We start from the raw sequence: 24,733 nt of genomic DNA, 5'->3' as shown, positions 1-24,733 counted from the left end.
TTTCCTAGGAAGCTGGCCCAGCACCTGAAGGTTCTGAATCAAGCTTTTTTCAAAATTTGTGGGTATTCCAATTAGAGGCTTGATTTCTGGCTTCCTGTTTCATACCAGCAGGACCCACAAGATGGCAATGTCCTACAGGGGGATTTTTACTGGAGAAAGGGCTACAGGATTGTTCTGCCTCAACCTGAGAGAAATACAGATGAGTTGAATTCAAGTTTACAGGTAAGCCCCCGTTGACACATGGCGTGGCAAACAAAACTCAACGGAACGGAGACTTCAGTTAGTCTTCCCTGAGAGCCTTCCTGATGGTGCTCTTTGGGACAGAGGGCCAAAGGTGCGTAGCTGAAGAGCTCTCTAACACTACACTGTCTCATCTTTGCTTCAGGCTGGTTGCAGATGTTATGGAATTCATGTCCCGATTGTTGATATTTCCAGTTCTTTTCCTTCCACCTTTGTACTCCAGGATGGTAAGAAATCTTTTAAGACTTAAATGCCTGTGCACAATGCAATTCTGCTGTTACTGCTGCTTGTCTATCCTTTGTAGAGAACTTCCTTCTCTAGCTTGCTTCACCCACTATGTAAGTGTATCATATTGGTACATTTCAGATAATCAGTATATCCACTAGTATGCCAATGTTTTCTTTACAAGCAGGGTAAGTAACCTTTGTCTCAGTGTGAGGTCAGTCATCGCTTCAGCAATGTGAAATAAAACTACAGATGTGGTTTCCGACTTCAATGAATTCTCACTCTGCAAATGAGCTGTGATGCACACACGATTCCTTTAATGAAAATGCAGCGTCAGGACTTGCCCAGCAAAATGTAGTAAGCTTGTGTTGGCTGACGGAGCCTTTCTCTAACCTTTTTGTGTACTTAGGTTTATCTTTAAGGAACTCCTTTATTCCCCAGAATCTGTGAAAACAAGGTATGTGTCTACAATTTATTTTGTTAAAATGCAGCCCCTGGAGGTAGGTAGAAGATGGCAGGGATAACTTAGTTTGCCAGATAGCTGGGAAAGCGATCTCGATTCTTTTTCAGCTGTAGAAGAGTTGTTTGTGATAGGGTGCAACTTGAGTCAGTCTATACAGTCCCTTAATGTTGTTATATGCTCTCACTAGCCATTTTTCCATTAATTGCTGAAGTACTGAAATTGTGTATTCCCATAAGTGCATCTCTGTCTTCAGCTGTTTAGTGTGTTTCAAGGTCAAGGATGGTCTTTATAATCTTGTTTTACTGTAATGCAGAGAGACATATTAGGGGCAAATGTCCTTTCTGAAAGCTGTAGTTTTAGCTGCTTCTGTAGAAACACAGGACCTTTTGTAGGAAAAGAAATTGCACGCATGAGGAATTTGCGCCCGTGAGCGTTTTGCTGCCTTGGTAGTTAGTTATGTATGTTGTTTAACAGTTTTCAAAAATACAGAAGCAACGTTTCCTTGGGTTTCATCAGTTGCTTTTCTTGTTCGTCTGACTTGGAAAAAAATTGTATGGAAATGCATTGGTAAAAAGTGGAGCTGAAGCGGTGGCCTGTTAGAGCTCCTGGGGCAGAGAACAGCATGTGCTTGCAGTCAGCACAGACCTAGCTTGGAAATGCTACAGCTATTTTGGTTGGGCTCAGCTTGTAACTTGGTTAGTGGCCAGTTCATTTGGGCAATGTTACCGCAAGGGGACTAGAAATTAGGAAGCATCTGCCAAGTTTTCCTTGGGAAGATGGCAGTTTAGAATATGTATGTTTCTATTTTATTTACTAGAAACAGAGCTGGCATTTGGTGTGCTGACAGCTTGTCTAAATGTCCCTTTCCAAGATTTTCTTTAACGTTCCCACGGCAGTCGTGCCAGTTTTTCTCAGGGGAATGGAGGACTTTGACAATGCAGTAGGGTCAGCGGTGCTCTTTGCATACCTTTTTGTGCTTTGGACTTGGCCTTAATGCTTGACTTTGCACTCTTACGAAAAACTTGGTACGCTTGCTCGGTCCTCATCTTTCAGGTGCTCAGTCTTGAATTTCCTTCTCTCCATGATTAAAATACTTCTGTGGACTTAATTGGCTTCAACTCAGAGAAATGTAGACGGTCACACTGAAAAAGGAAGTACCTTCGCATGCAGAATATGCCTTGGAAGTCTGTGAAGCAAGAGGAAGGTGGGCACCTGCTAAGGGTGACCCTGCTTACGCTGGCCCTGAGTCTGGGAGACTGATCCCTATAGCTATTTCAGGGAAACGGACCTCCCAGAACACCTCCCTTAATTAAGGACTTGTATCCTTGAATACTAGACTTCCTTTTCCTTTAGCTTTATTTAGGAATAACACTGTTCCATTGCTATTCCAATCTACTTCTCCAGATAGACAAGCTCAGTAGTGTGTAGGGGGAGATGTTAACAAGGATGACGTTTAGGTCTCGACTTTTACTGCCTTTCAGTAAGGACTGACTGTCACACTGCTTTGGGAAATACTCTTCTCTGTACTTTAAAATGATATATTTTCTGGGGACTTGAAGATGGCTGCCCTTGTTTTATTGTATGCAGACCTGTTTGCAAAGGAGTGTGGGGGGGGGGCAACATCACTCCTAATTTATAATTCTGGTGCATATTTTCGCAAAGGAGAAGCCGAGGGCTTGACTCGGACACTTGCAGAAGTAGTTGGGGCTGTGCAGTACTGTCCCCAGTTCTCTGCTCTTGCCAGAGGTTACTGTTTTTGTAGCAGCAGCAGCAGCAGCTCAACATGACGTGTGGCCAGTTCTTGCTTGCTGCAGGGAACAACTTGTGCCTTTAGTCTGTCTCCCCACCCACTTCGGTTTATGCTGAGATGCATGCTGGAGTTAGAGCAAATCACTACCATTTGGCTACCATGGCTGGCTGTCTGTCTTGTGTTGGAGTGGCACAGATGGTAATACCTTAAGGTAAATCTTAAGCACCTCAGCTAAATCCTTCAGAGCTCTTGATTTAGATCTCCAAGGCACAGAAACTGCTAACAGTTTGTCCCTTGTCACAGGGTAGGCCTGTGGATGTAGAGAAGATATGGGGACTCCAGCTTGAGCCTCCCAAATCTGTCTTGTCCTTTGCGTTATCCTCTATCTCTTGATGAATAAATCTGGAATTGAAATAAAGGCAAATGTTGTGATTTAAAATGCATGACAGTTTAAACTAATGGGTAAGAGTGAAGTGGTGGTAACTGGTGTACTTGCATGGACAAGTACATGCAAGTACAGCTGTGTAAGGCAATGAATCTGCTGGGCTAAGCTGCTACAGTGAAGTGCATCCTTCACGTGGAAAAACAGCCTTCAACTTTTCAGCACTGAATTTGCAGGACTGGGTCCTTCAGCACAAGAGGGGACTCCTAAGATAGGACTTGCAGCGACGCACAGCCCTGCTTGTGTACGATCAGATGAGGAGACAGCAGAGATGACACCTAGGGCTATTTAGTATAAGCAATGTTTTTTGATGTATGAACAGGCAGCTTGTATTGAATAACAGTGTTAGTGGGAAGTTTTCATAAATCAACTTCTTAGGTCAAGGAACCTGGATATACAGATCATGAAAATGGCCACTGAAAGCATTGCCTCTTTTTTAGTAGCTGTTTTTCTGACTTTGTGTGATAAACAGGCGAGTGTACTGAGAAATCCTGAAGAACAGCTGTTTTGGTGGAGTAAAGTAAAAGGCTTTTCAGAGGTTTTGTGTGAACTCCCAGGTAGCTGCTGCAAAATAGTGTTGTCACATTGTCTCCTGCTGGGAACAGAGAGATTTAGTTGGGGAGGGAAGAGAATGACCAAAGGGGGGGGGGGGTCAGGTTTCTCCATCCGTGGATGAAGGCTGACAGGTGGGCAGTGATAATGCAGTTCTTGGTTTATAGGGGTTTGCCAGAAGGTCTGCACACCCTTGGCAGTAATTTATCCTGACAGCACCAGCTGTCAGTCAGAGAAAGATGTCCCAGTGCTGCTGCACTTGCTCCTTTCTCTTGTGTTGATGACAGAGATTAATGGCAGATGATGGGTTGCCTGATGGTAGAGTGAATTGTGGAATGCTCTCTGCAATCCTTTTTTAATTTGCCTTTTACAGACTAAATAAATGTTCCTAAGGAGTGTCAAAGCCAAAAAACAGAGGGGATGTGTAAGGTGGGAAAGCAAGTCAAGTGTCTTCTGGAGATACTGCTCTTTGTGGAGAATAAAACAACTTGTGCTGTTATGTTCTGCGTTTGCATGGAAGGAATGCTTTTGTAGGTTCACTTATTCCCATCTCTTTGCTGCCAGTGTCTCCTGTGACTTTGTTACCCTTTTTCACAGTGTGGAAATACATTTTTAACTTTACAAGGTACAGAAGATAGGCATCCCTGACTAGGTCGAATGATGCATGCATGCATGCAGCTATGTATTTGGGAACTTGTGAGAAAAATCCTGACCCCCTTAAAATGAGAGGCAGTTTTGTCATGACTTAAACATTGATATTCCTGATACGTGGACGAAGGTTACATGTTACTAAAAGAGCTGAAAAGGTATGTAATTCTATTAAAAATCCTCTCCCCACTCTTCTAAAGTCACAAGGATGTGCTGAGCAAAGAACGTAACCCAGAGGCCTTGCAGCTTCCAGAGTGCCGAATGCTGTTGTCGAAGCAAATGGGAACTTTACTAATAGCTTCTGTTGGAGGAGGAGTTCAGCTGTGCAGGTGTCCAGTGTGCTGCTTGAATTCCTTGCACCTTTCTCGTTGCTTTGGTAGTCTTACTGCATGTTGTCGTAAGGGGGTGAAATTCTTCTTGGAGAACTACAATATTGAGGTTCTGTAGTGATTTGCAGTTGATCTGATATAGGAAAGCTCAACTGATTAGTAGATGTTACTTTTCCAGTTTGCTTCTTGCTGTCAGTTCTTTTTAAAAGAAAAGGTTATGCAAAGTACCGTAACATGAGTTAAGATTCCCCTCTAAACTCTACTTGTAAATCTAAATATTCATGACCTTTGATCTCACTCGAAGTCCATGCAATCAAGTTGAGAGTAATATATTAAATAGTTTTTTTTCTCCAGCTTTTTCTTCGGGGAAGCTACAAAACTGTAGTTAGATGCGAGTAACAAATATAGATGGATATGGTTTCGTTGTTCGATTTGGCCTTTTTTGGCCCCTCTGGCTTTCAAGCAGTGTCTTAAATCCGGAGCGATGAGAAGTAAGTGAAATTGCACTTAATCGGAATTCCTTAGCAAGTTTGCTCTTAGAGTCCCTTTTGTTATAGTAGAAGCTGTTCAAACCATATGTTTTTAGAAAACTTCGCACTGGGCGCTCATCTGGATCGCCTCCTCCCATGTGAGAGGATCTAGGATTGCCAGGGAGGGAAGTGGAATGGGAAATTCATAACACAAAGTAGTTAGGTTAAGGGGTTCCTTTTCTGTCTTTTCAAGGATGATTGCTGCTCACTGAGTAAAACTAGGTGGCGCCAAGCCTATGTTTGTGAGATGACACAAAACAGTATGTTTTGAAAGAGCAGCTCTATTGGCTGACAATGGTTTATCTGTTTGCAGTCACTGAACGTGGGGACATATGGCTTCTGCAGGATCACCAGTGAGTTCCTTTCCCTCTCCAGGCAGAGGGATGATGATTGTGTGCCAGAAAAGGCTTTGAAGGTTTCTTCGAAGGAGCTATGATTGATTTCTTCCCCCTCCTCCTTTCTGTTGCAATACAAGGAACAGTTGGAGAGGGGTTGTAGTATCATGCCTGCATCAAGCCTCCACAACGATATGATTTGTGCCGTGGACACAGTGAGTGTTTTGGTAACATGTGCCCATTTTTCAACTCGCTGGAGACCTTGCGTCAGAGTTATGTCATACTGAAAGTTTGTCTTGCTCTCTCCCTCTCTTTCCAGCCCCCAGCTTCAGGCATGCATGCAGGTACAGCACTAACAGCAGAAGCTGTACTACTGTACCAGTATGACCTGTAGGGTGGTCTCTGGACAAAAAAAGTCCAGTGTTGTGTAGCTTTCCGGACTACCTGGTGGATGCCAGTTCCTGGCAATGACAATGCATCTTACTGTTGTGCGTAACAACTAATATCATGGAGGTGCTATAGCGGTTGATGGCTCCAAGGATGACTTGGAAGTTTTCTTGGTGGCATTGTGCTGTGTGCAATCTGTAGTTTTGGGTCCTCTGCCCATTGTGATCTAAGAAGATGAGAAGCGGGAAAGAAGAGAGCTGATGATTGCGGAGCTTCACAATGGTTGTCTGGCACACAAGGAACAGGGTCACGTGCTTATGTGAGCAGGTAAAGCAAGAAGAGGATATGAGGGGCAACAGAAGCTACTCCAGCTGTTAGATTGCAATCGCATCTATTAGAGCGGTATCCTAGGTCTGAGGCAATAGGGATGCCTAGCTGACGTTCCTTGTTCTCTAACATCAAGCCTGTTGCTTAAATGGGAAACGGGGCCCCAGGTCAGAATTTGACCTGTAGTACAGTTTCTCCCACCTGGCCTTCTCAGACTGGACATTTCCAGTGATGCTAGCTACTGACATAGCTGAACCAGCAAGATCCTCTTGGAGGAAATGGCTTAGGCCGTGATAAGCTGTTGCTTGCTTACTGGTACAAACCTTAGCCATCCTCTTGACAAGAGGAGTCCTGTAGCTGAGGTCGGAGAGAAACCTAATACTGCTAATGAATCTGTCCGGGAGCCTTGTTTATTGGAGAACGGGAAAACTAATAGCTCTGGGGACCACAGGAGAAATGGGACGTAGGTCATCTTTCTCCAGAAAAGAACATTTCGTGAAGAGGGCTGAAGGTGCTATTTTTCTTAATTACTCTAGCTGTTTTGCTGTGAAAAATCTGACCGTCTCCTTTAGGCTGAATGAAGTCCGTCTGCTCAAGTGTGAAACACTGAAAACAGGAGCACTGTATTATGATTAACAAACTGTCAGAAATAGTAACCTTGAAAAAAATCCTGGTGGGCAGAATTTCCAGCTAATGGAAAAAGATGTCTCGAAAAGAAAAATGACACATCCACATCTCAGAAATTTTTTTTTAACTAAAGGTGTTTTGTAAAAATGCCTAGCTGATGGGAAACAGTTTCTGCTGATCTTTTTCCTGAGCAGCATGAGCTATTTGTATACAATTTAGAGCTAACCTTAATATGGCAAGTCGTGTAACTCTATATGTGGACCTAGGTCAAAGCTGAATACACAGAACAGTATCATGTATTCCCTATGAGCATGAAGAGGCTCTAACATGGAGAGGTGAGAAAGACAAGAGTTTGACACTTAACTCGTTCTGGTGCGAGTTACTCACATCACAGCACTTCATGTAGCAAGCATCATGTAGTTGTGTGAAGTTTTCTAGGGCTGAACTATCCTGAGGAAAAAAACTTTCTGAATCCTGTTCTTCTCTGTATAAAAGATCTTGAGACCCTGGGTTTCAGTGCTGTTTGTGCTTGCCTAAAGCATATTTCATGGTTTTAGCCTCATCTCATTATTGTAACTAACTAAAACATTAGGAAGAGACAAGGCAGATGGAGGGGAGCAGAAAAGGAGAGAGGGAGGGAAGTAACCAGAAAGAAAGATAAGTAGGAAATAATGAGACTTGCAGTTAAGTCCTGACCCTTTTTTTTTGGTTCGAACAGCCTTTTGATCACTGTGGAGCAGGCAATTCAGAGTTGACCATGGTGGCAGAGAGCGGAGCAGAGAAGTATTGCTAGTGAGGTCTGAAAAACATGTATAGGAACTTGTTGGAATGGCCGCAGCATAGCGGCTTGGCATGGAGTGCTTTCAGCTGCTCCCCTGCTGTAGGACCTCAGCTGAGTTAAAACTGCTCTGTACTTCAGGTTCTAACTTTGGAAGGCTGAATACAATAATTTTTTTTAACCTTTTGACATACCTTAAAAGCCCATCCTTAGGGCTAAGCGAGACATGTTGTATTACACTTACTGCTGGAACTTTCTTAGTTGTTCTCCCTGAAACTTGTTTGCTGACTTGACTCAGCCCCTACCGTGACACAAACAGCACGCTACCTTAATATTCCGTAAGTCAGTCTTGCGATTTCTTTTTGTGCTCCAGGCCCCTGGCCGGAAGAAGAGGCAGTGTGTGTGTTTTGTCTAAATGGAAAATAAATACCCTTAAAGGTAATAGCTCAATCATGCTGCAGTGTAACTTACCTTGCAGAAAGAAGGCCCACTGCAACAACCTCCTAACAGGCTGGCAGCAGCCTCGGGGTATTTATTAACTACTACCTTCTCTCCCTGTTGCCTGAAGGGGGAATCTCTGGATGAGTGATTGCCTTTCCAGTGAAACCCTGTCCCCCGAGCCATGGCAGTACTGACTTTTTTTTTTGCCAAACAAATCGGCTGCAAGTGGAATTGACTGGATTTTTTATCTGCCAGACAAAAACAGAAGGCTTTGCTGGATATTCCCCCTCCTCCCTGACTCTTGGGAACTGTTAAGACTCAAGTTCCGATGCCCTGCACAAAGCATAAAAGGACTCCTAGAGTTAAAGTATTTCTTGAAGGTCCATGCACAAAATGTGGGTAATGAAATCATCTCACTGTATGAAGTGTTTGACATTGGAAAATGTAACCTTTCTTTAGGATGCCTGCTGTCATCAAACAGTGTGCGCTCTTCTAACATAAGTGAAGTACATTTGTTCGTGGCTTTTCCTAAGAAGTGTTAAGAAAAGTAAGTGAATGAAGAGAATAAGGGATTTGTTTGTCAGGGAGACTCAAGAGAGAGCAGTTGCCATTTTAATTATTGCCTTTGTCATTTCTATTGCTGGGGCAAACTGAGGAGTCCAAGCTTTAAATGAGTTTTTAGTGTCTACATTTCATGAAGATGTTGAGGCCTATTTTACTGGCTCTGTTAAAACAAGTTCTGAAGAGCTTAACGTCTAGGTAAATGCTGATGTCTGTCAGGTGCAAATTCTGTTTATAAGGCCATCTTGCTTTAGAAGTGTTCTGCAGTTTGCCTCATGCTGTAAGCATACTTGCTGGAAAGCTAATTTACAGTTGAAAAGTGGCTAGCCTCTGCTAATGGCGAGGTAATACAAAATGAAATGCAGGTATGATGCCCTCAGGTCCCTAGGTGGATTTAAGTGCCTTGTGTCATGTGGTAGAGAGGTTGAAGTCCGTCTCCAAAACAGATGAGTCCAAAGCTGAAATTTGGGTGAGAGATGTAATAAATGTTTGGAGTACTGAATCAATTCAGGTTGATAGAGTTTATTTTTCTGCAGTACATGAACTTTCTCTATCATTTTTCAGCCAAGATGGCCTTCTCTGATTTGATTTACTGTCTGGTTGGGTCTTGCTGTGTTGGCACCGTGGAATGTCCTTTAGAATTCATTGCTCCTATTTGGACATGCAAGCCAGAGGGGGATGAATGGCTTGATTGTTGAATAGTGGGGGAGCTGACACCCAGGTGTGTGATTGCACAGGATGATAGGGGACAGCCTCAGCCATTAAGTGACAATGTCACCCTCAAGCAGCACAGACTAGGACACAGATGAACAACCCTCTGCACAGCAGCATCGGAGACTGACAGAGAACAGGACTGCTGCCTAGCCCTTGCTGTGAAAGGGATGCTTATGCGCGCCTGTTTGTCATGGGATAAATGTGCTTCCAAAATAGATGGAGTAGACTGTGTTCAGGTACAGATGATGTGCTAGTAGTTCTCTGGCTTTCTGGTGCGCAGCTCCTGAGATTGACCAGTAACTGCAGGCAACTCTTACATTCACTGCAGAAGGTAACAAAGACAGTATTTTTCTGAGGAATATGTTTGCCTTCTGTACAAGTGGCAGGTACATAACTAACCATGGGCTTAACTAGAGTATAGGCAACTCGGGAACAGGTAGAAAGTTGAGGCAGCACGGAGAGACTTGGAAGGGGTCCTGTTGTATAGGGCAGTGTAAATGCAGAAGGAGATGAGTTTAACACATCCTTCAGACCAGGCAGCACAGCAGTCTGCTTGTTATGTTTAGCAGTCCAAACCTTCCAAGTGTTCTTTTATCCAGCCTGTTAGGTGACCAAGAAGATGAGGTGTGAGAGGGTCTGTGCAGCTTCCTAAAGGAAGGAGTGGGAAGAAAAATTGCTGAGTGCTGTGCTGTGGGAATAGCCAATATGAGAACTCGCTGGAGTACACAGGATGTGCTGGGACAGGTGAGGAATGCAGATGGAAAGAAACTCTACTAGAAGGTCATTACAGGAGCAGGTCAAGGTAGTTGCCACACTGAAAGATTTTGGAGAGGAGATGAGAGCTGCACTGTCAGTTCTTTATGCATTATACCGCTAGAAAGACAGTCGTCATCTAGCCTGTGTTGTGTGGGTGCTGTAGGATATCTGCAAATTTGTTCTTACAGTTGCCCTTTTTGTGTGGAAAAAGATCTAATCTTATCAAATTTTTTTCCAGTGATGGGATTCCACACTGTTCTTGTCTTGTTTGCAAACTTGGTTAGTAACTGTTTTGTTTTCTTCGGATTTTTGGGGTGTTTTTACAAAATATAGGCCAAGGCCTGATTTCTGATTGTGTGCTTGAGTATATCTAGGAGGGAAGGAGAAGAGTACTCCCTTTTCAACTGTAATCCTGCTTGCAGGTAACAGGGTTAAACCTCAGCAAGTCTTTGGCTCCATCTGTTATCTGCTCCCCTGTTTTTCTCACACCACTGAAATCCTAATCAGATCCTTTTTCTTAGAAAAAGGAGCCAGGAACTCCATCCAGCTTATTTATAGAAGATTACAGGAAAGGGGCCCCAGTGCAAGTTTTGGTTCTTCTAATTTTGGTTATTACTTTGTAACGTGTTCTGAATTTTACTTCTGGTAGCCATATGGCTTGCAAAGGGTGTTGAGTGGACAGTAGCACTGCAGCCATTTCATGTCAAGCATCTGTCGTCTTAGCTGAGAATGTCACGTTCAAGAAGTGATGAGGCATTATTTCTCCAAAGGTCTCTCCATAGTGAGAGAAGAGTAGGTGGTCTGACCTGGGCATTTATCTTTTCATTAGGCAACTAGAGGTGTTCTCTTAATCCTCAGCTTTATCCCAGAGCAGTTTTTGCAATAGGCAGTGACTTGGTAGCGGCTCAAAAAATTTTTCGGCTATGAGGAAACTGTAATGAAACTCAGTTTTTTTTTTTAAATCAGGAAAAAATGACACAGCTGCTCCTGTAAAGCTCAATACACAAAGAAATGAAGACATGAGGGTTCAGTGTGTTTGTTACTTGGTTGCAGCCTTAAGGGATAGATGAGAGGCAGCAAACCAGCTAACATTTAGCTGAAAGCAGTAAAACTTTTCCTTACATGAAAATTCTTGTTGTAAACACTGGAATGACAACCTGCCTCTAGAAACTTTTACTATCCTCAGGTCCTGTGATGTAAATGTTTTAAAAGCCCTTCTCTCAAAAACTCACTGAATGCTCTTAACACTCTGGTAAATGAATGAAATCTTCCCATGTGTTTCAATGACTCAGCAGAAATGGGAAAGTAAGGGGGGGAAAATCAGAATGTGTTGTTTCAGCTTCTTGTGGAAATCAGAAGCTGAAGTATCCGGTATTCATATCCCTATCATAAGCCTGGATAGCAGAGGTGCGGAGACAGAGTTGGTGCTGGACATGGAACGGTGGGTTCACCCTCCTGGGTGAGGGGTGCAGCTCCTGGCTGTCCTCGTAGGAGTAGAGTAGTGCCTGCTGCTGCCCATCTCCACTGGAGGACTTGCTTGGAACAATACACTCAACCTGCTGCTTCCCTTGCTATCTAAATGTTTTGCTCCACAGCTCTCTTGTCTGGAGATAAAAGTTTGGGTGTGACAGAAAAGCAAGTGGAAGACAGCTCTGCCAAGCTTCTGGAGTGTCGTGCCTCTCCTGCCTGGTGTCATACAACCAGAGTCGAGCAAAGGCATGAGTCTTGGCAGGATCTAAGCCAGTCAAACCCATGTCACCACTCTCTTGTTTAGCCTGTGGTAATGCTCTGTTCCACAGTGCGTGCGTAGAGGGCAGACAAACCTCTGGCGCCAGGATGAGCAGTGTTCAGCCAGCAGCGACATCTGGCCCCTTGATTAATTCCGAAGGCAATCGTTTCTGTGTAGGGTCTGTAGATGCCTCGGGCTTTGTCATGTGGTTAGGTTGCTAATGGCTTTCTCTGGTCTGTGGTGGTGATTGCAGGGAACTGATGCAGTGTTCCTGCTTGGGAACAATTGATTTCTGAGGAAATGCATCATGCCACTCTTAACTCTCCTCCGTGAGAGAACAAAGAGAGCCTCTTTCAGTACTCATTCTTGTAGTGCTGTACAGTCCTCCTTGCTTTGCAGGAAAGCTCTTTTCTTCCTGTTGGAGGCAAAGGAGTGAAAGCCATGACTGCTGTATTAGCCGTTGTTCAACAGTCCTGGTGTTTAATTCCCTGTTGACGGGAGCTTTATGTAAAGCTAATTATGGGGCAAACTTGACTACTTGTACATCCAGCTCCTAAACTAGACCTACCAGTTTCCAGGCAAAAAATTAGTCTCGGGTAGTAAATGATCTCTGAAGTACCCAGGACATTTGCAAGCTTAGAAAATGAAGCAGAAAAATTGGAACTCAGAGGACAAAAAGAAACAGTTTTCTTTCTTTAAAGAAAATGCTCAGCTTGCCTGGTTTCAAGACTCCTCATAACACCGGAGAGCAGATGTGTTATCTGCTCGCTTGGACAAAAAGACTAAAAGCCTGAAAGGTATGGTGATATTGCACTCGCAAAGATTTTATCATGAGGACCAAGACCCTTGCTCCCTTGCCGAGAGTTAACCTAAGGACATAGAGGACGAAAGGCCTTTTTCCCTAGGAGATGATAATCAATTCAGGATAGACCGCACTGTACCATAACCATGCGTAGGCCGAGCGCTTCAGTAAGTCATGTTTCCAGATAACTGGTGACAAACCAGAATATTTTCTTGCTGTCTTTCACATTTGGTGTTGTCTTCAAGCTCTTAGTGATGCCACACCAGCTCATTTTTGTGTTTCCGGAGTGTTCAGAATTGTCCTTTCTGTTCCTTGACAAGAAATATTTTTGGCATACTGTTAGAAGTTGGTCTTCGATGTAGAAGGCTGAAGTCAAGCTGCACAAGTGCAGGAAACACGAAATGCTTTTGAGAAGTGAAATCAGCCAGCCTGCTATGGGCTGCTTAGTCCAGTGCTAATTTTGGGTGTGCACGCAGGGCACTGTTAGCAGAAAGAAAAATTCATCCCTTCAGTGTTGGAAGTAATGAAAAAACGGTGGACCAGGCCCTCAGCCTGGTTCAAGCTAATTTCCCTGGCTTTGAAGTTAGGCTCATTTTATTTCCAGCGAAGTGCGTTTGCATGTTTTAGTTGCATAACCCAGAAAGGGAATTGGTGGTGGAAGACTTGAACGCAGGTAGCTTTGACCGAGACATCAGTTTCTATCTCCTGGCTTAAGTACAGGGGTTGGGCGCTCCGACCCACAAAGGCAGATGTGATTTTCTTGTTAACGACCCCACTACTGTTACTGCTATGTCTCTCTACAAAACAAAAGCACGGTTTACCGAAAAGGGTGATAGTTTTTTCCAAAACAGGCAACCAATATTGCATAAGGAGATTTGCCCAGTGCCTCTCTGCCTTTTTGGGGGCTCTAGGCAATGTTATTTCTCATGTTTTTTGTCTTTAAGTGCATTAAAAGCCCTAGACCCTTGTTTTACTGTGAACGTGAACATGGAAAGTAAAATTGAAATGCCTTAAGAGCTTTTCTTTTTCTTCCTCTGTGTCCAGAAATTTGTTGTCCCTATGAATTGAGGGTGATTATTGTGGCATTTATGGTTAGGTGTGTGTACTTCTGACATGAACATAATCATCATGGCAACGAAATGTCCTCCTGGCATATGAAGGGAGCGTTATGAAGGTGGCAAAATTAGGGAAACAACCTATGTTCTGTGCGCTGTTACGTAGGCTTGCTTGTTATGTAAGTGTTGCAAGTCTGTTGCTGGGTGGTTGGGGCCACCTGTTGGCAGTATGCATGAGGAAGGGCAGTGTGGATGTCCCTCATGCTGTGGTAGGGCTATAAGGGATATTTTGTGTGTGGATCTTAAATGCGTTGCCTGGCAGAGGTAGGTAAGTGCTTGCAATGGCTGTGCTCCAGAGGAGCTCTTAATTTCGTTCAAGCTTACGGAGGTGAGGTCCAAGGGGTAGCTGCTACGGATACAGAGGGGATTGTATGGCTAGTAGGACAGTGACTATCAGGATGCAGTTATGAGAAGAGGGGTGTGGTTAAATATGCGAGGATCTGAAAGAGCCATAGCCCATCAGAACTGTGGATTGGCCTGGGAGATGATTCCTCCAGTAGTAAAAGGCTCCCCAGCTTATGGCTTTGGTCATGGGTTGAGAGCCATGTCAGGGACTAGTGGTAAGAAAGAATACTATGGGCTCAGCCAGCAACTGATAGGCATTTATCTCCTGCTTTCCCTTAGCCCTTGGACTGTATGGGGGGAAGGTGTTGAAAGAGGTTTTATTTAAAAAAAAAAAAAAAGGGGGGGGGGGAGAAGGGGGACAGCGTAAAGCCAGGGCTTGCTTAACAGCAGGTGAAGTGATGCAAACTGTGGGGAATAGAGGAGTTCTTGGCTTTTTTCCCTTTTTTCTAGCCATCTGTCTTCAACGCATCTCAGTTGCAAGCGCTGGGAGTTTTAGATCTGTTTGCAGTGAAACGCTGCTGGCTGTACTGGCCGTATTGGAATTCAACTGAACAACATGGTCAAGTTTATTAAATGTAGGAATACCTGAGCAGTGTGTTTTTGCTCAGTTTGAAGAAGACAGAAATGTGTTTTGGTTTCTATTTGCGGCTTCAAAGCGTCAGGCCTTGAAGCTCAAATTTAGTGTCACTCAGGCCTATTTCCCCTCCATGGTCCCTGTACAGTATCTTTTTATTTGTATCGTTTGCCCTTACCTGGAAGTTCACTGGCTTCCAAATGGGAAGTCTGCCCTCGTGCTCTGGGGGTTTCAAAGGAGTTTCAACTGTTTTCAAAGGGGTTTCAACTGTTCTCTGGGGGTTTCAAAGGAGTTTGAAGGAGTTCGGACATAAAGCCCTTTCTTACAGTAGGGGGAGTAAATTGTCAAGGAATGCAAAACTTCCTTACTTGTGTGAGGTCGGTAGTCTAATGTTAGTAAGCAAGTAACAGTGATGCTTAGGGACAGCCACTTCTTTTAATGAATACCTGTTATTTGATGAAACGGAGATGAGAGATGGCACTGGTGGCAAAAAGGGGAAATAAAAAGAATTGGTCCTGAGACTCGGAAGTGAGTCTAAATCTTGATGTTGGACAATCATAAATTGGGTGGTAACGAGGGTCTAGATTTGTTTGCCCTCCTCTTAGGTGAAACACTAGTTCATGAATTTGTACAAGCTCCATAGTAGTACTCCATGGCAAGTATTTTGTTTATGATATTACCCTCTTTCTTTGCTGACTGAATAACTTAGGGAAGAAGGAAGAGAAAATCTTTGCATGTTACTTTCCATTCCTTTTGCTACTGTGCCGTGTGTACAGTCAAAATTGTTTGGATTCATATTAGAGATTGGTCTCCTGAGTCCCTGAAGTGTTACCCTACGGGGCTCTGAAGCAAAAACGTGTTTGTTTTCCAGACTGTTCAGGCAATATCACTATTATCAGCAGTCACTGTTGTTCTATTAATGTTGTTTTGCATTTAGTACTAGAGTAGCTCTATATTAACCCTAATTGAGATCAGGCATACTGTCCAAACATACGATGCAAGATGAGTCCTCAGTCTGGATGAAGAGCGTTTTTTTTAAGTTGCTTTTTAACTTGGCAGACTTGGTTTGAGGCCAAAATTTTCCTCGTTAAATGTCCAGGTTGTCTTAATCTCTGCATTTGCTAACTCTGAGCATAGAACTTTACATCTTGATTTGTTGTATTTTGGAAGCATTTCTTCTATGTAGCCCATGAGAGGTATCTTTATGCCTGTATCAGATGCTCCATCATATCTTAGGTACTTAAATGACAGTCTACTGTAGCTGCTTAATGATTACAGACATGTCCTTCGAGAAATAGTGGGGAAATGAACCGTGGCTTATAGTAATAAAAGAGGGCTTGGATTTTCCAGTAAGCTGAGTGATACAAGCAGCTCGCAACTCTTAAATATTCTTTTCAGCAGTTTAAAAATCAGTACACTGAAACATGCATGTTAGATGTCTAGGTTCTAAAATCCTAGAGAATCATTATAAACTCCTAGGGATGGATTTCCTATGCGGCTGTTCATAGAGCTTTCTGTTCTGAAAGTGCTGCACAAAGATGAGCTCTTTGAGTTGATTGAAATTGCTCCAATTTCTCTTTACACAAATGAGTTTCTATAAAGCATGTGCTACTTAATAAATGAACAAACAGTGAAGGCATTGGAGAGGCATTTCTTCCCTGGAGGAGAGGGTCCATTATTTAAACCTCATTTATTACCTGAAATCTAGAAGGCACTATGATTCTATGGAAGACTTTACCTGAACCTTTGTCTCAAATAACAAAGCAAGCTCTCCTTAGGTACCCATTAGTTTACAGTGGGGTGTTGCAGGGGGTTCCCGAAAGTCATCTGTTAAACTGTGCGGCGAGGTGGAAAGGGAATCGGGTTTGATTTCTGTGCTTCTGACAAACACTGCACTGCTCGGACTTCTGTGTCATTCCTACCGAAGTAAAGAACACACTGTAGTGTTTCTGAATATTATGTGTTTTTACCTTTGAAATGGCCTGAGCTGTGCCTGTTTTTTTCCCTCAACTGCAAGTGTAGTCTATAATTCCAAGATGTATACAGAGCGTGTTCACTTTCTTGTGTGGTGGTGGCTGTTGCTGGAAAGAGAGTTTTGAATTGGCATGCTTGTTTTGAACCAAGTGCTCTGTGAAAATACAGATGTGTAGTATAGAGGGCTCATTGCTCTCAGACTTGAATGTAAACCCTATCATTTGCAAGGCAGTGGGAGCATCTGTGGAGCGAGCTGCTGCTCTGTGTAATGAGAGATGCCAGGATCTTAGCTTGGCTGGGAAGGGCTTGCAGGAGGCATGTAGGCATGCGCTGTTTTCTTCGACTAACCCTGTTCTGCAGCCTGCCTGTTGATGAGCAGGAATGGGGCCACGTATTCAGTTCTTGAAGGGGCTTATACTGTTCTGTTCTCTGCCTGTAGTTGTCATCTGTGTGTCTAGTTTTTCCCCATTCTAACTTGTCTCCTTTGAGTTTTGTCTCTGGGATGGTAGACAGCAATGTGTCACTGATTAGCTCCTGAGGGCTCAGCTAGGCAGTGTTTCAGGTAACAGAACCATTGTACCAAAACACTTGATCCAGGTTAGGCATCAAGCTGTGTTTCCACATTCAGGCAAGATGAATATATGTAATAAAGCAGCTTGTGTGAAGAGGTGGGTGCATGGAGAGCTTGCTTACCTTGTTCCAAAAAGATCTGGTATTTCTCCACTCGAGTGAAAAGGTGCAGAAATGCAAAGTTAGTCTTAATACAGTTGAAGAAAAATCTAACCGTGGAGCCTGATCACATCACTGTTTTGGTGGTGGTGGGAATTCTGACTGTGCAAAGCTCAGTGCTTTAGGTTCTTGCTGACCTGGAAGCATACAGACAGCCCTGTTAGGATTAAGCACGTGCTTATGTGAGTTCCTGAAACAAGAACCAAGAATGTTAGAAACAGTTATCTGGTGGTCTGAGCTGTCTGTTGCAGTGCTGCACCTTGTTCTTACTGCTGAAGAGGGCTCTGGGTTATTTCCCTACACCTGTGCATCTTCTCAATGTTCATGCAGGCTTCAGCAGGTAGTGGTCTTTCTTATTGATGGTCTTGGCCTGGTTTTTGATGCCAGCAGCAGATGATGGAAAAGCTCAGATATATTTGCTATCATTTGGTATTCCTCTGGAAGGCTGCTTAGGGCAGGAGTCCTTTCCACCGCAATTTTTGCTGAAGCCCTGCTTCTATTAACGCTCATTAGAGCATTGAAAATAGGACAAGAATTATCTTGGGTAGTGTTTTTTCAATGGAGACGTTGACCTGAGTAGCTTGCTTATTTAATAAGAGCCTAAAGCTGAGAAGTTCAACATACAACAGCCCCCTCCTAAACGGTGTTGACCAAATCAGACTACTTAGTAGTGTTGTAAGAACTGCAGCTGTCCGTGTGGTTATTTCAGCTTGCTTGAAAATCCTGCAGGTTCAAGAGTGGAATAGGAATCTTGTACTTCTAGAGTACTTTAAAAAAAAAATCCATACCATTTTAATGATCACTGTACAAACTTTGTGGAGTGTTTAATTCTTTATGCTGGTGAGCTCAGATTTGGAAATCCTGTTTCAATCATCAGATCCTTTTTAGTATGCACTGTAGATTTATATGGTGCAAGTTGTCAGGATAAGCAGGTGACATGCTGTGCCAGGAAACAGTAATTGGTTACTTATGTCATGGGCTAATGCTTCTCTGAAAAACATGAGAAAACATTTATAGTTGACTTGACGTGGATATTTTGCTGTGGAGGGAGTTACTGCTGCTGGCACCAGGGCGTTGGTTTCCTACTTTTTCCGTTAAGGAAGTGGGGCTGGGCTTTAGATGTCAGAATATCAAATAAACAAAAGGGAAGATGATGTGAAATGGCCCAAGACACGGGAAAGCCCTGGACAAGTTGAATTTTGCCATTTTTTGGGCAAGCCTATATGTGCTTTTTGGCTCCAGCTTAGGAAGAAAGGATTGAGAAACGGGAAAGTTTGTAATATGATATAATGCTAAAGACTAAAAGCTTGAGGCGCTCTGATTTCTGTCTCTCTTGTGGTTAAAATTGTTTTGGTGCTAAGTGCTGAAGTCTGTAGGCTGTGTTTTCTTACTAGTCTCAGTGGCACTCTTGATGTGATTTTAATTTAAGCCTGAGCTGCTTGGACCAGAGCTTCTTGGACCAGAGCCTTTATGAAGGAAGGGAGCATGAAGCTGTCAGTCCTCAAAATGCTGTTGACATAGTGGAGGTGTAGAGCTTGAAGTAAAGCACCTCTGAAAGCCTGGAGAGAGAAGATGGTTTCATCTCCATGACCTGGGCTTTACCCTAGGCTTACTTTTGAAGCTTCTGGCAAGTGTGCGTACTGAGGTCTTAATGACTTCTTCAGATGAACCTCAGCATAGAGTCCTGTAAGGTGAAAAATCAGACTCCAGTGCTGAACCTGTTCAGAAACATGAAGTGAGTCTGTGTGGACAAAAACTGAGCTGGGAAGTGAAGAGATGGGGTTGCCACATGGTTGAAAACAGTGTTGCCAGTTTTGCTACAGGGAGTTGCAGGAGACCAGACAAAGGAGCTCATTGTTAGGACCCAGCTAAATAGTCTGGGCTTTATTTGGGCTTGTGCCTCCCTCAGGTACTATTTGAATCCTGAGGGACAGAAGGTGCTTCTCTGGCTTGTCCTGGACAGGTGTTGGTGGGGTGACTCCTGGAATAAGCCACTGCACTGTGCGATAAGGGCAGTGAAAGCAGCTCCTGGTTGTCTTCCTGAGGAAATGGGTAACTGAATTCAACCAGCTGGCACTTGCTTGTCATCTTTTGCATAAATTTCTGCAGAAGTGCTCTTTGGGAGATGTAGGGAGAAGACCTATCTAAAGTATAACAGCTTGTTCTCTGATATGTGATGCTGATAGCATCAGAACAACAAATGAAGAACATAATCAGGTTCTTCCTGAAATTGGTGCTTCCTTTCTATAGAAAGGATATGTATTTTCAGTGTGGAGTTCTGGCAGGAGACGTGCAGCTTGACTGCGGGAGCTGCATGGTAAGCTTCCCAGCCTGTCAAATGGGGCAGCTGCTTTTCAGCTCACCGTTCTGCGGCGAGATGACTCTGGGCCAGCTTTTCTGCCCCTGTTCCCCATGGCCAGTGTCTGTCCTTGGACTTTCTGCCCTTTTACTTGGAATTTAGTGCCTCCAAGTCGCTCATATGAAGGCCCCTGTGCTTCCAAGCCTTATTAAGGTCGTTTGCCATTGCATTTGGGGCTTTTATTTTAGTTCTGAATTCAGATTCAGGTCAGATACAGTAGCATCCCACTGATCCTGTGGAAGGCACATGCGAAAAGGCTTTTCTTTTTTCTCTCCCAGAACGCTTACTGCCCAATTCTGATAGTCTAGTGGAGGGAAAAGGCTGTTTCTCTCTTGTCGCTTGGAATCTGTGGTAGGAATAGCACTGCAAGATGAGAGAGGCGCTTCAGATGCTTTGTCTGTAAGACTTGGTAACTGCAGACTTCACTGGATGTGTTTCCAATTTGCCCTAGGGTATGTTGAGAGAGTGTTTTTCAGCTACTGAAATTTTAACAGGATGCCACCTGTTGTACAGCAGTAATGGAAAGGTTAAACAGTTAACAGCCCATCTGGCTTGAGCAGGTGCAAATATACTTTGACTATGCATAATGTGCAGAACAGATTGCTGTTAAACACCCAGTGATTCTGTGGTCAGGACAACTGCAAAAAGAGCATGGAGCAGGCATGAACTGCAACTGCAAAAAGAGCATGAACAGGGAAAAAAGGTCCTGTTCTGATATATCTGGAAAAAAACAGGAAAACAAGGAAAGGAAAAAGGTTGCAGCTTTGTGCTTTCACATATTCCAGCAGCCCACCTCTTGTCTTTCTAGCTGATGAGAAACGATGACTGTTTTATTTCTGGAACTTATTGCATCTGTCCCCGAATGCTAATCTGTATTTGATGCTGTCAGCACTGGAGAAGTGTAGCTGAGAACTTCATTATGTAGAAGAGCCAAGGAAATATTAGACTTGACTTGCCTAGAGAAATGATTTGGACCGAAACTAGTCAAATAATCCAAGTGAAACAGTTCAGTCTTAGCTAATGTATCCTCAAGGATAGGGCAGACCTGGTTAAAATTACTGCATTGCCATATACCAAAAAGTGAATGGATGGTATCCATTAAAAGACATGGTACCTCCTTAAAAGAAAAGGACTAGTTTGTGGGCGCAAAAATATCAACATGTCATAGTGCACCTCAGTTACTTGTTTTATTGACGTTCTGCTGAAGTCTGGTTTGGGTTAGTAGCTTTACAGCAACTTAATTCACTGTCAGAGGATATTACACCAGTGTAAAAGTGGGGTATGGCAGTGGCAAGTTGACTACTGTATTTCTTTAATGGCAGTGTTAAGTGTTTTGATTTTTTTTTTACTGCATTTGAGTTGGGATACGTCCCGTTTTGAAGCCATCTGCTTTCACATCCCTCTTTTCCTTGCTTCAGAGAAGCTTAACTCATGGCTTGCTTTGATATGTACCCAATCTGATTTTTGTGAATATATTTCCAAATGGAAGTCCTGATTATGCGGAGCTGTGTCATTGTCTTTGCTTGGAAACTACCTGGGATTAAGCGTCGTCTTGCCTCCTTGAATCCCTTTCTGGTTTCTTGGCTGTGTGGCATAGCTCTAAAGTTAGGTTTGAAAAGTGGATCTGTGATTGTAGCGTGTCGTCAGACCTGAACCCACTTCACAGTAACATTGAAGGTACAGCATTGAGGGCAAGTGCATGCTAAAAATGAATTTTCAAGTTCTGCTTGAATCCACTTTAGGTCGTGGGCTTACTGGCCCGTTCCCAAGTCTAAACTAATTCATATGTAGCCCTATGCTAGTTAGATGATGCAAGGATAGAAGGGGAGGGATGGAGGAAGAAGTTTGTCCATGTTGTTTAAATGGCAGAAAGGGAGTGTTAAATATGTGGAAAATTGATACAGGAATGGGAAGGAACCAGGCTGTACTCTGCTTCCAAAATCAGTTGGAGTTTGCACTCCTGAGTACTGGATTGTATTTCTGCCTTTTGATGTGGAAAGTGGGCCAAGCTGACTTGGAAACCAGAGAGCTGATAAATAAGGATCTTCATGGCGTCTCTTTAGTATATTCCTTTTTAGGGCTGTACTGTGAATTCCAAGTCCCCAAGGCAAGATGTATCAAACCAAATGGCCTTTTAAATTGCTGTAGATGGCCTGTATGTAGATGCTAGCAATGGCATTATTGGTTGGAGGGGAGGAGGAAACGGTTTTCACCAGATCCTTTTGTGGTTTAGCATGTCTCCACACTTAGCTTTGGTTTCCTAGGTTAACACAACTTATTTTCGTTACATAAATGGATTAAGAGATGCCTCTTCACTGTAAATTTGTGCCTCTCCAATGAAGGACCATTGTTGTTCCTGGCTTGTTTCTGAGGAAGGTACTGGAGCTTTCCTGTTAACTGTGTCCTGTTTTTCTGCATATGGAAGGCCTGAAAGGAACCTGCTCTAAAACCTGCTACGCTTTTTGGAACTTCCCTAAAAGTGGATGTGTTCCGTGAAAGGGCAGTCGATGCCTGCCTTGACACTAAGTGCAGTATATTCCACAATGTTAGGAGGTTTTGAAAAATACTGCACAAGATATACAGCACTGAGACCTTCACAATTCCTCTGACTAATTCTAAGCCAGGGTGCTTGGTCATATTCCTTTCCTGAGAGCTAGCTTGTATGAAAAGCTCTGGGAGACGTATCAGAGCTCTTGCGTCAAAAGCTAAGGCCGTATTTTCAAAAGACGTTACAGTAGGCTGTGTCCTGTGGGAATTCAAATGTTCATTGTGTAGCCTTAGTAGGAGCCGAGCAGCTTTAAACTGTGTCCATGTTGGTGGGTCACTTGAAAAAAAAACCCGGCTCTGCATCTAACTATGCTGCTGGCCAATGGAGAAAAGCAAAAGCTCTCAGTTAGATGATAAGCTCATGTATTTTTCTCCTAGATCATCTTTTCCTACCTTCAAGCTTCTAGTCACTGAGTGCTACCTCATCCAGTTGGTGACTTTTCATCTCGTGAATGAGGAAATAGCATAAGTGAACAAGGAATGTTCTCTAACGCCTTTACGCGTGTGGTGGATATAGGGCTATGTACTAAGGCTGGTTTGAAGGAGAAGAGACGGGGTGTGAGAGCCCCTGTCTCCTATTGATTTGGTATATTCTAGTCCATAGCTGTTGCACTTCTATGGCTAGTGGAGATCTAAAAAAGCTCCTGATAGAGAAATGCAAGACAAATTAATTCAGCTGGTGGGATGAATAAGAGGCTGATGCTACTAAATATGGTGGTGAGTGAATGTATTCCTCCCAAGTTAGTTGTCTGATATCACTTGTAACAGAGCCTTGTTTTGGGTGACTTCAGTGTTCGTTGCTGAATTTCTCATTGGGACGAAAATCAACATAGCTTCCTAAACCTTCACACAGATCACACTTCCTTTATTTGATGCGTTTTTCAAATGGGACTTACCTGACTTCAGACCCTAAAGTTAAGGGAACAAGCTTGCGCAAATTTCTCAAGGTTTCGCAGTGCCTTTTTTGTCCCGGTGGAGCGCAGAGCTTGTTTGTTAGTAAGCTTCAGTTTTAGGTTTTTTACCTGTCTCTGGGAGGGCGCAGAGCTGAGTCGGAGCTCCTGGGCTGGATGGGACACCTTGACCACAGGAGATGGCTGATGTTCCCCGGAGCTTTCCCCACCACAGCTGGCCATATGAGCCTTGTTGCGTTGAGGTGGAATCTGAGACATACAGCTGTGGTGAACTGAGAGGTATGGAGGGATAAGCAGTTGTTAGCGATGAGCGCCTACGATAAAAAGGGGTTGAAAATATCCAGCTGAGTGCTGTCTAGTGCTTTTCTGGTAGAAGTTTTCTGGCTTGCTTTCCTTCTCTGTTTGGTTACTGAAGTATTACTGAAGTTCCGGGAGAGGGTGACTGGACAAGTTCACCAAAAAGATCCATTGAGTGTTCCTGAATACACAGAAGCTACATCAAACCCTGTGCAACTCTGCGCTCCAGATATTGGAAGCTGGGAGTGTACGGGAGGGAGTGTCAAATAGGTTTGCCTCAGTCTTCCTGTTCTCTAGGCTTTGGGTTATGACCATTGCTGGAGATGAAATACAGGCCTAGAGAGCTTTGGTCTGCCCCAGGACAACTCCTATGTTATTCCTGGCAGTGGCTGAAGGGGCATATTCTGTGAGTGCTGAGCACCTGCTGAACAGCTTTCTGCCCTGTTATATTCTGGGGGCAACTGCACTTGTACAATTTCAGCTTACTAGAAAACTTCTGTAAGGCTAAAAAAAAAAAAAGAGTCCAACTAATGCAAGAAATGCAGCAGTGCTTCTAGTGAGTTATCACATCAAAGCTGAAAGTGTTCTGTAAACAACAGAGTACCAAAACCCCCAAGGGAAACAATGAAGGGAATCAGAAGAAGCATGCTTTTCAAAATTACCAAGGAGGTATGCAGAAGAGCTGATGCACATAGTAGCAGGTTGCTGGCCCTTTCTGATACTCACTTCATATCCTCCATAAGATTAAGAAGACTGGAAAGAGCTTAAAAATTGATGAGGAGAAAGTAAAACAAATAACGTACATGGGTAGGGGAGCATGTGGAATGGTCCTCAAAGAGCAGGAACAGCAAATGGTTGAGCTGGTGAACTTGCTGTGTCAAGTGTTAAAATGGAGATGAAATTGAGAAAGGCAAGATGTGCATGTGGCAGGATATAAACCTGTAACAAGGAAAAGTGGAAGTGTGGAATAAATCCATAAGGAAAATAGTGGAAGCCTCAGTGCTCTGAGTCATTTGAACCTGGACTGGACTAAGAACTCCAAAACGTACTGTAAATAACAATCCTGTACAGCGCAGGAGGAGATGTTCCCACACTCTGCTTCTGTCATTTTTCTGGCAAGAGGTTGTCCTCCCCCCCCCCAGCTGGAAGCACTGACTCTAAATTTTCTGGAATGGAAAGAGATGGGTTTCATCTTCCTGGGGGAGCAAGGAACAATTTCACTTCATTTTCCTTTCCCTGCCTGCCC

At 43.6% G+C, this 24,733-nt stretch overlaps 1 protein-coding gene across 1 annotated transcript in view; it reads left to right on the top strand.

Moving 5' to 3' along the window:
- Positions 1–395: 395 nt before the first annotated feature.
- The window catches only part of RASGEF1B (RasGEF domain family member 1B), a 132,879-nt gene continuing 108,541 nt past the window's right edge, over positions 396–24,733 (top strand). The window contains exon 1 of the mRNA XM_068941336.1: positions 396–467. Coding sequence (XP_068797437.1) covers positions 402–467 — 66 coding nt within the window. The 5' untranslated portion in view covers positions 396–401. The remainder of the gene's footprint in view (positions 468–24,733) is intronic.

Source organism: Struthio camelus, chromosome 4, assembly GCF_040807025.1.
Source record: "Struthio camelus isolate bStrCam1 chromosome 4, bStrCam1.hap1, whole genome shotgun sequence".
Classification (NCBI taxonomy): domain Eukaryota; kingdom Metazoa; phylum Chordata; class Aves; order Struthioniformes; family Struthionidae; genus Struthio; species Struthio camelus.
The sequence above is the reverse complement of the archived record's forward strand: the minus strand, read 5'-3'. Positions and strand labels throughout refer to the sequence as shown.